Here is an 11,810-nt window from a genome sequence, read left to right on the forward strand (position 1 = left end):
AAAACGTGCTTGGATGTTTCTCAGTTTCAACGTATCCTAGTCAGCAAAAGCACCCTTTTCTACACGATTTCAACGTTTAGCGACGTTAAAACGATAGGCCACACACTTGGTTAGCCTTTTCATTTTGTTACTACAATGTAAAAATGAACTGTTAGGCTAACTGGGTTCTTGGAATAAATTTTTGCTGGTCGGGATAACTAGGCTACGGTAGCCTACCCGATAACTTCCTTTCAATCTAAGCTGTAGGAGTGTAGGTCACACATTTGTTGTTCCAAACTAATCATTTTAACCATAGGCGCCTAAGCCGTGGGGACCAGGCCCCCACGCATATTTCCGCGTGGGAGCAACTTTTTATGCGGCATTGATACATAAAGCAATAGATGAACTAGCGATCGGCAGCAGGAAAACATTTTTAAATGCAAACCGCAACAGCTTTGCAGTAAATAATCACTAGAACGAGTAGCGATGCTACAATCCCACCCCAGACAAAAAATCTGTCATATTTACGTTGATTTAACGTCTGCAGACGCTTGCAAACAGTCTTGCTGTCGCTTTCGAAAGTCGAAACCTCTGCAGAGAATTGTCGCGGCAGTGAATCGGTTGCTGTGAAAATGAACTTGAAGTCTCGGCCCGAGGTTACCACTAACCAACGTAACAAGGGCTGGTACAAACCGCATTGCGCACAGTCGCACAAGCGGCATAATCAACACAACAACGGACTCGCGCAAACTGCATGGCGCACACACGTCCGTTGCCATAGAAACCCGATCAAAGGCGGGGAATATGCGCATGTTTTGTTTCATCTGCAACACGAAAACGGGCGTATTACAGCGAATTGAAACTTGAAAGCTGGTCAGCCATAAGTTGCGATATTGTAGTGAAAAGGGAGCAATGTCAAGTCGAAAACTTAATCAAACGTCTCTTTGTAAATATTTTTCAAGGGCTGTTTACGGATGTCAGCAACTTTTAAATTTATTAAAGGTGACGTGCTGTTGAATTGATGTAAACATGAATGATTTTGCTTTCAACAGGTATATTTTCAAGCATATGATCAAGTTAGTATTTTCATTCCATTTACAGTATACCTTTTAGTAAACCTTTTCGTCTCTTGTTCGTTGCTAAACTTTATTTACGTTGCTGCTGATGAAACACGCTTTCGCCCCCACGGCCAAAAAAATAGTTAGGCGCCTATGATTTTAACTATTCAAAAGTACTAACTTATAGACATCAATAACTCAATAACTTAATAACTTACTTTGGTCACAAGCACGTTTTAACGTTCGCGTTTTGTCGCTTCTACTTTTTTCTACACCTTTGCTATGTTGACGTGAATTGTTTTTGATATCATGATCAGAAATAAAAACAACTGAACTGACATGACGAATTCAAGCACGTTTTAACGTTCGCGTTTTGTCGCTTCTACCTTTGCTATGTTGACGTGTATTGTTTTTGATATGATGGTCAAAAATAAAAATAACTGAACTGACATGACGAATTTTAATTTTATAATTCAAACATTTTATTTTTATTCCTTTCTGCACGATTTCAACGTTTAGCGACGTTAAAACGATGTGAAAACGGCAATTGTAATTAGGCTACGGTACCCGATAATTTCCTTTCAAAAATTTCAAAAACTCGTCGAATAGGGCACTCGCCGAAAAAGGCTCTCGCCGAATAGGGAACTCGCCGAAAAGGGAACTCGCCGAATCGGACTAGTCGAATCGGACTAGTCGAATCGGACTCGCCGAATCGGACTCGCCGAAACGGGCCATTCCGGAAATGTTTGTAGCGATGATCAATTAAATTATTTGTTTCAACAGCGCCATATAGCCTACAACGAGTCAATAAAACACTCATAATACTACATTGTGAATTGTAGGTTGCATCATAGCACAATCAGGATGACAGCAAAAGACTATAGGCTAAGTGGTCATCTAGTCAATCACCTCCCCTGCAAATTTATTTGCCAACGCACGTAAGGCACGGACACAACTTCAAATGGTATAATACAAACAAATCAGGTTAAAATGATAGCCTACGTAAATTGTTAGGTTACAAATTCAAATTTCATTCCCAAACAGCAACAACTTCTGGTACAAAACTCATCTTTTAACTTTCATCTTATTTTCCCTTCATTCCCAATTACGTTTCTGCTGTAAATCATGTTGTTAAGATGCGATGGTGGATAAGTCTTCAAGTTCAACATGTTGAAATCATTTATAAAAATCTGCTGCAAGCGTCAAATCTGAAAACCCTGTTTTAGTAACTTCTGGACTGGCAGTAACTTTCAGACTGCGTATACGTGGTCCAGAAGTTACGGTAACTTTCAGACCGCAGTAACTCCTGGACCGTTACACCGGGACATAAAAGATAGTGAAAACTTCTTGTTGTTTAGTCTATCCACCACAGCAGACACTTTGTACATTTTCGAGTGAACGTCATTAAGTACTAAAATACCATGTTTTTTATTAAATGTAGATTAACAGCTTGTTTACGATGCTGTTACATTAATTTGCTAATGTCTTTATTATATTTTTTATTTGTGGATGTTTTTGTGCCTCCGCAAATATTTCGAATTTTTTCAATGACACTTGCCATGCTTTCTACGACGCGTTCGGGCGGACTACTGCAATATATTTGTGCAATTTTGCTAAGAACATGTTCAGCTCTGAGATACAAGCTGGAGGTCGTAAATATGCATAACGCCGGAATGGCCCGTTTCGGTGAGTCCGATCCCTCAACAGGAACTTTTTTCAATTTTTTTTTTTAAATTATTGGGTACCGTAGCCTAATTATCATTGCCGTTTTATGGTTAGGGGTTAGAAGTTAGGAACTCACCGAATCGGACTCACCGAATAGTAGCAGACCCCATTACGCAGTGATACAAAACAGTGTCGGAACTGCAATGTATCAGCCAATTACGATTAATGTTAAGCAGATTACGATGACGGTGAATGAAAGACGTTAGTAACGTGATTTTTACGACAACAATTTTTTCGCGAACCGGCAAATTTCCCGGAAATCTCATTCCCGGATCCCCTATTTTTTCCAGGCCTGGTTTATATCTGAGCAATAGTATGTAGCAATAGTTATAACTTATTTATACTATTGCGTTTGGAAGAAGTCTGGTTATTTAACAATATGTTAAAGCCAGCCACAAAAAGTCAGCAATATTAAACTGAAACTTCCTGAAGTCCAAGCATTCTATATGATCAACTGAATTTAACGCAATAGTTTATTCCTTACTATAAAGTCCTTGTCAGCGTCTGAAAGAAGTTCGGTTATTCGACAATATGCTAAAGCCAGCTACAACAACAGTCAGCAATATTAACCTTAAAAACTTCCTGAAGTGTAAACGATCTGTTACCAATCGAATTTATCGCGGTAGTTTATATCTTACTATAATCTTTGTCAGCGTCTGGTTACTCAACAGTCAAAATTTACACTACCAGCAGTAGGCCTACCATCAGTAAGCTATTATTGTCAGCGTCTGAAAGAAGTCTAGTTATTCGACAATAAAGCCAGCTGCAACAACAGTCAGCAATGTTAACCTAAAATTTCCTAAAGTCCAAGCATTCTATGGGAGTCTTTCTGTAATCTACTATCAGACTAAAACTCTGCCCGCAACCAGGCTAAGACAACAGTCACACCTGCTTCAACATTAAAAACTATCGAAAAAGTCTCGTGCTTTTGCACCAGACGGTCTATTTTTTAACGTTGCGACAAACAAAAATGCAAAAAGTGAATAACAAACAAAATGCTGTAACAAACAGAATATCCAGACTCGCATAAGTAGAATGTCGCATTGGCAGCCACAAGGGTAAATGCCGTACGTGTACGAGGCCTCTAACTGAAGATGGCTATGTACAGCTTAGTCCTACCATCACTCGTCATTTATGATCTTTTTATAGAGCATTGCTAGTCTCAAGAAAATAATGTAATAAGAGCATTGCTGCGTTGCCCGTCACAAGAAACTACACCAGATATTTTTTTAGTAAAGAAAGGATGCCTATTGCCCAGTAACACACATGTTTCGATTAAAGAGATTGACTTAAATTTTTTTTTAATTTTTATCAGTGATCTAGACCACTATAATTCTGAACCTTCACAAAAGTATACGAACTTTTCGCGGACCAGTAACGAACTCTTCGCGGACCGTCCACGGTTCAGAGGTTGCCGACCACTGCCACAGTGCTCAAACTGCCGGAGCGATGAGCTATGCGCAATGCAACAGCAAGATGTGTGCTAGCAAAGTGCTCAATCGGCGAACCAAGAGCATTACATAACTGCAGACAGGACACCACTGTTTCGACCTGAAGGTCTTATCAGGGCAGTAACCGTACACTAGACAGGAACGCCTTATTACTATATAAGTAATTCAGAGTGGTAATTTTTTCCATTTGTGGTACTGGTACGCAAGGAACCACATGTAGATACTTTCACCCACCTTGATGTAGTGCTCAAACTGCCGGAGCGGTGAGCTATTCGCACTCCAAAAAGCAAGATATCTGCTAGCAAAGTGCTCAATTGGTGAACCAAAAGCATATTTTATATATTTATTGCATTATCTCCGCGAATTTCAACCAAAAAAAGACTGAAAATGAGTTAAACATGAAGCATTGCTTGTCTATTCAGTTTGCAGGAAAATAATCTAAAACGTTTGCTCGTAAAATCGGACAGTTTATGAAAAGTAAATTTGATGTGGATGTTTTTCCCATTTACAAAACATTCAAAATTAATTCATATTTTCAACTGAAGTCCCAGACGCCTTCGCCTCTCTGCTCAAATGTCATATATATACACTATACAGTTTTACCTGTCCATGTGATTATACATCGGTATGTCTAATTGTCCACCAGACTTTTGACCACGAAAGTAACGGGATCATCTAAACTTTAGGGACTTAATGAAAAGTGCCATCAAAGACCATGTCATGGTGTGTTCTTTTTGCACACTGGTTGAAGATTTAGATTAAGTGAACGGGAAGGCAATCTTCGTGTCCACCTTCAGGCATGCCTTTAAGTGTCTTGCCAGAGACACAGCCGCATGCTCTTGAGCGGTGTCGAACTGGCGTCCTTTCGATTGCCGTTCCAGGGCTTTCACCACTCGGCTATGCAGCCGACTATGACAATCATCTATCTATACGACTTAACGTCACCTGTTCTCCGTATTGGGAGGGTTGAATGCCAACGAATGTATACTTTGTCTGATGACATTTCTCCATGCCACCCGGTCCGGGTCCACGTCTTTTAGGCGCAGACAGTTAGGTGCCGGTCAAATAGGCGCGCACTGTAGCGTCAGGATATTTAGGTGCGGAGCACTGTGGCGCACGTTTATTTAGGTGCTGTTCCTAGTAAAGCCTATTTGACCGGCGCCGAACTGTCTGTGCCTAAAAGACTTGCTCTCCCCGGTCCTGAGGGTCGACTGAAACGAAATCTTCCAGTCGCCGATCTTTTCCACTGTTGTCGAGCCAACTCTTTTTAGAACGTCCTCGATGGTTATTCCCATGGACATCAAAGGGCAGGATATCACCAATACAGTATTAAAAAACTCTGTCAAAACAAAATCTTAAAAACTCTAATGCGTTTTTTACCTTTAATGAGGATACGGTGTCAGACGAAGAAAATTAGACTAGTACATATCACCATTCACCACCTCATTGACCAAAAAAATGCAAGTAATTTTAAATTGTACGTTGCGATGGGACGTATTAAATTTTATTAGCCTTCCAAATGTGATATGAAATTCACATATTGACACATTTTTATTCCTCGGCAGAGTTGAATGCAGAAATGTTCCACTTGCTGCACCAGGTGGTACGCTGAAGGCACACGGTGCCACAGAATCATGCGATTGAGCCTGTCTTGCACTCTCAGTTATGTTTGCGCGAACCCTTTGTTTAATTTACTGAACCGTTAATTAATGATAGAACAACCTCCGACTGCGGCCATTTTTTAACCTGCCCTTGGGCCGGAGGTTATAATGACTCCGGCCCAGAGCCGGAGATGTGTGTGCAAGCTCAACACTTATGTTGTGGCCTTTAAAGTAAGAGTGACATAGATTCGGCATCGAAAGAAGATCTCAAGCCCAATAACGTTACAGGCATAAAGTAGATCACATTATCTTACGCTGAGGTTTTCAATGTAAACACCTTTGTATTACAGATTTCCAATACGGCAAACGTCATAAATTCTCCGGTGAGCACTACGAATGATAAGGGAACTTGTTTAACGTAGAATAAAACTGTTAAGAAGATTTTGTACGAAATGGTTTGTTTTTATTCAAGATATCTAAATGGTTCAAAGAAAGTTGTAATTTTAGCCTAAGCTTGATCCGAAAGTTCTTGTGTAAAATATAGTGTATAATTCTGCGCTTATTTTTTGTTAATCAAATGAGCCAATTTTTCAATATCTATCAACCAATAACAGTTATTTGTATTGCATCATATAGAAAAAAATGCATATTTCTGATATAGTGACTAAACACACTCTAGATGACGACTGACCTACCCTCCTGAAGTAGTAGGCTAATCCATTTGGAACTAAAAGCCTGTTCTCAACAACGATACAATTTTACCTAGGTTTTGCTTTTGAACCTCTTTGAAGCTGTCAGCACATGTTTGTTCAACCAACACCAGGCATGAATAGGTTGTTTCTCGGCAGCCGATTTGTAGCAAGAATTGACAGCGATAGACACGTGTTTCGCCCATGAGGCTGGGCTCATCAGTATCGCACCGTATTCTGCCACAAATTTATTCGGCCACCGCTTTACCAGTCAGTTTAACTCTTATCTTTGTGGAAACAAAGAAAGAGCCAACAAAACCAGCAGGCGCCAGGGCAGAGGACATTGTGAAGAAAGGGGCGTTCTTCCCGGCTATCAGCACAAGGCTGAGCACTCACTAGTACAGCGGTGGTCGAATAAATTTGTGGCAGAATACGGTGCGATACTGATGAGCCCAGCCTCATGGGCGAAACACGTGTCTATCGCTGTCAATTCTTGCTACAAATCGGCTGCCGAGAAACATATTGTTGATTGGATGGTCTGAATGGCTAGCGTGGAAGCTACACCGTTATGGTTGGCGAATCGCAGCTGCTCGCTGTACTAGTGAGTGCTCAGCCTTGTGCTGATAGCCGGGAAGAACGCCCCTTTCTTCACCATGAATAGGTTGTTTGAGCTTTCTGATAGAAACCCTAATCAGCTGTTAAAAAAGCTTTTTCCATTTAAAAGCTTGGCATGGGGTGTCCTAACGTCTTTTCCTTATAAATTTGATACTTTATAACTTTGAGTGTGGTACAGAAGCTATTTGTTACGCCTTGTGACTTTACATGCTTTCTCAAGCGCTGTTATTTTCAGAGAAGCAATTCCTTTCACTTCGTCCCGTTCCAAACTATTCTCAATCGAACTGTGAGAATTATTGGGAAGCCTGTCCCTGGGTCTAAAGGGTAAGAATGTGTTTTGTGACATCGCACACTTTTGTGTCTCCTTCAGTATTTTAATTAAAATTGAGTGGTTTACATTAACAAAGAACGTTTACAAGAGATGATTTTCTCCGAAGAAAGGCGTTTTTTAAAAGTATTTTTGTGGCATCTTTTAACGATATAAAACATTTCGTAGATTTGCAATCGACTTCTGCACTGATGATCAACACATCGCCTTTCATTTAAATCCGCGCTTCAATGAAAACGCAGTGGTTCGCAATACATGCGTCAAAACGTGGGGAAGTGAAGAGCGGGATTTACCAGAGGGATTTCCGTTTGCAATCAATTCCCCGTTCTTGGTAAGTGTACTGGTATTTCCTTATCTAATTTTTAAAGTTGCAGCGTGAAAAAAGTAAGGCACAAGACGACAAGTTATCTTGGATTGTTTCTGCCAACGAGACTTGTGTTGGATTAATTAGGTGAGTTCTTTCATTTTGCAGTAGTTTGTACCAGGTTTGTTTGGTTTAGCTTTAAATCATTTTCCCCCATGTGGCATGATCTTTTGCATCACTCTTCTCCAAACAAACTTTCTGCATCTCTGGCACTTTTCCACCTCAACATCACTCTATCTTTGTTCTCTCGTGGTCTTTATGGAGCTGTTCTTTGCACATATTCATATCCCATGCTACCTCGACCTACATCATTTCGGTTCATTCTGAAAGGAATCAACCTAACAGGTGTCGTATCTCTTTATTTTGTCATTGTCAATCGCTATGTATCTATTTAACCGTCTTTCTGCTATCTCACATAATTCGATACATTTTTTCTTAGCGCCCATTGAGCCAGGTAGATTGTTGAAAATTGAAATCGTTGTTTTTGTCGTACAGATTGACATCACTGTTGGAGGTCATGCTTTCGAAATCTCGCTGAACGGAGTTCATCAGTTCTATTATCGCCACCGCGTGCCAATACAACAAATCACCAAAGTTAAAGTAGGTCAAGGAGCCGCGTTTCAGGAGCTACGCTTTTTTTAAGCGAAACACTTGACCGAGTAGATTTTAGATGTTCGCTAAATTTTGCTGCTTGAACGATCGCTTTCAATCAATAGTGTGTTTTAACCCTTGCCATGCATTAACAATATTGCATACATTTTTCTGTTCATTCATGTTCCTACAGCGCCTGTGTAGCTTTGGCGCCATATATATGCATTACCAATATTGCATACATTTTTCTGTTCATTCATGTTCCTACAGCGCCTGTAGCTTTGGCGCTATATAAATGTTGTTGGCTGCTGATGACGGATTTTACTGTCTGAGTTGTTGTGTTTTTTTTGTTTTTTTACACTAAATAATGAAGATTATGTCCAAATCCTTCTTTTTTTGTGTAATACGCTTGATGGCTCAATTGAAAATGCGGTAGTTTGTTGTAACAGTGGTTGCATTGATTGAGAGTCGGACCACTCGGCATGCAACAACTCAGCAAGTACATTTCAGCCTCTGCACAAGTCAGGAAATGAAATTTTCATTCAGTATCGGACTTGCTTGGTCATCATTTGCTAAACTAAATTTGCTGACTTGTTACATTACAAATATCGACTTTCTCAATTTTTATTTGCTTAAGTTCATTATTTACCAATTTCAGTCATTTGCTGAATTGTTGCTAGCTCAGTTGTCACTTGCTCAACTTCAATGTGCTGAGTTCGCATTGATTACATTCGTTATCGGTCTCACTCTGAGATTCTGCTAGTTGCTACTGTATTTTGTCTGATATAGTTTCAATTTGCTGGGAAACAACATGGTTCAGCATTTGCTTTTAATCGGAAATATATCAAAATGTCGTGTCTGTATTCGGATTGTACCATTGGAATCATTACAAAATATATATAGATGAACAAACAAATTATAAATGCACTGCCTAGTCATTACGTGATTTAGATAATGAAAGTACCGTAACCTAGGTAGCTACTGAGTGTAAGTCAGTCGTTTATTTTTGTTGGGATGCAAAATATAACGTAGCCTGCGTAAAAAAACACGAGAACATACAGTGTGCACTGTGCAATCAGAGAGGTTTTGCTAAAACAGAAACCGCATAAGGTTACCAGCACCCAGTGGGCTTTCAAAATTGTACAGATGAATAAATGTAGGCTAATATCTTAATGAATATCTGATTTAAGCTTACATTTCCTTACCAATCAGGGTTCGATCTTAGCACTGGTACTCTGGCCAATGTCTAGTGCGAGTTTTCCGCGGACCAGTACGAATCGTTTCGCACTGGTCCGACTGTCCAGTGCGAAAATATCATCTTATTATGTTGTTTGATCGTTTAGAGTGCGTGGTTCTGGTTTGCGCTTCTCTTCAAACAACAAAACACGTGATCCGTGTGTGTTAAACCGTAAGAAAAGGGCAATCGCAACATCACGTGTTAAATCGTAAGAAAAAAGGAATCGCAACATCACGTGACGGATGTTGCGTGGCTTCAGCCAAGATGAGGCTTCAGCGGTTCAGCCAATTGAAAATTGTCAAGACGAAGCTGAGGTCAAGGCTCCCGGCTGACCACGTAACAGATCTTCTGACCAGCCAGCAGAAATAAAAGATTTCGACCCCAAACCTGCCATACATCTATGGCTGGCAAACGATTTATCTGACTGTGAGGTCAAGAAGGCCCGACACTGGCTATGTGTTTACAAGGCCAGACAAACACACATCGGATTTCGATTATGACGCCGTGATCGTCCCGTCATCAGATTCCAATTATGACCCATCATCGGATTCAGAAATTGAAGAAGAGCCCCAAGTAGATTGAAACTCAACGTAGATTGAATGCCTTGCCTAGATAAACTGTTGTTACTGTTATTGCCATTGTATATTTCCATGTTATTGCTACCATTCATTATTGTCGTTTTAAGATGGTTTTCCCTGGGTTGGCCACGTGCTTCCCACGACAATCTTGTTTTATCAGTAAACGGGACGGACCAGTGCGATCTCGTGCGGACCAGTGCAAATAGTGAGCCACTAATCCGGTTGGCCAGTGCGAAAAAAGTTAAGGTCGAACCCGGCCAATTGCATTCTTTTACATTTAATTTCTACTGAATCGAAGTTTAACATTTATCCCAAATTGCAATACCAAATACAAAAGCTTTCGAAATTGAAGATTTTACATTTCAAGAAAATGTTGATGTAGGCTACTTCAAAATACAACACGATACAAAGTCCTTAAACTTGTAAAATGTTAAAAACTCATGGTAAAAATTGATTTTCCAAATAACTAGACATTTGCCCAAATGATTTTATTAATAAGTGCATGAGTAGGATACAGAGAAAAAAGACTCATCAGGTTGCTATTACCCAGCAGGCTTTTGAATCCTACCCGTGAAAAAATGTAGCCTACATACCAGTGAACAAGCTTACCTCTACTCTCCAATTGTGCTTTTTTATATTTTGCAAATATTGAATTGAAACTTATCATTCTGCCCAAATTGCAATACCACATGCAGTAATTTTCCAAATTGATGATAATTAATACATTTTACATTCATATAGGAAAATATTAATGTAGCCTATCTCATAAATTATAACAATTTTGTAAAGTTTGTAAACTGGTGAGATGTCGAAACATCATGGTAAGATTGATTTGCCCTGATAACTGGACATGTTTTCCCGAATTCGCAACGTTTGTTTTTAGCGGGGATTGACCGCCCCATGCCCCCTCACGACTATGCTTGCACAATATAGTCCAGTCGTTGAAGCGAAAAAAAGGGTCGAACCTTGACTTAATTGGTGTAAAGCTGAAACTTTGCACATTGCTTCTGTTGATTATGTACATTGACCAAAAAAAAATCCCCGTGAAAATCTTTTGGTGAAAAAAAGTTATCCGCTTTTTTTGAAAATCCGCCAATTTTTTTCTCAAACTGGCGGATAAACAAACTTTTCAAACAAAAATTTAAAAACAAAAAAAATTTTCTACAAAAGGTTTTCCAAAAGGTTTTTTCTAGTAGGCCTATTTAGGCTATCATCAAGAATAATATATTAAAAATCTAGGAGAATCAGAGCACCGGAAAGTTGTCATTTTCAAGATGGCTGACAAAACAGTGTAATGACAATAATTCACTTAATATTCATGCTAGAGCTTTAATTCTGGCGTCTATCCCTAAGCTTAAGGTGGTAAAGAATTCATTAAAACAATTGAAAATGAAATTAACTCATTAGTTTAATGGAAAGACTTATATGAAACAAAACCAATAACGTGAAACATTGGCTGTACAGGAATGGCAGACCACTTATTAAGTTATTTACATTCAGTTGAATACTGAAAAGTTTGGGTGTTCATTAGGACAATTATCGCTTCTAGTACTAGTTGCAACGTTCATCTGATGAAATTGAAAGTAAAAGCTAC

General features: G+C 39.4%; 1 protein-coding gene across 1 annotated transcript in view; it reads left to right on the top strand.

Moving 5' to 3' along the window:
* Positions 1–9,429, top strand: part of LOC145772185 (galectin-9-like) — a 24,257-nt gene extending 14,828 nt beyond the window's left edge. Inside the window, exons 2-5 of the mRNA XM_082584033.1 lie at positions 6,165–6,197; positions 7,354–7,442; positions 7,615–7,777; positions 8,306–9,429. Of these exons, the coding sequence (XP_082440159.1) occupies positions 6,165–6,197; positions 7,354–7,442; positions 7,615–7,777; positions 8,306–8,452 (432 nt within the window). The 3' untranslated portion in view covers positions 8,453–9,429. The remainder of the gene's footprint in view (positions 1–6,164; positions 6,198–7,353; positions 7,443–7,614; positions 7,778–8,305) is intronic.
* Positions 9,430–11,810: the final 2,381 nt, after the last annotated feature.

Source organism: Aplidium turbinatum, chromosome 6 (assembly GCF_918807975.1).
Source record: "Aplidium turbinatum chromosome 6, kaAplTurb1.1, whole genome shotgun sequence".
Lineage (NCBI taxonomy): Eukaryota > Metazoa > Chordata > Ascidiacea > Aplousobranchia > Polyclinidae > Aplidium > Aplidium turbinatum.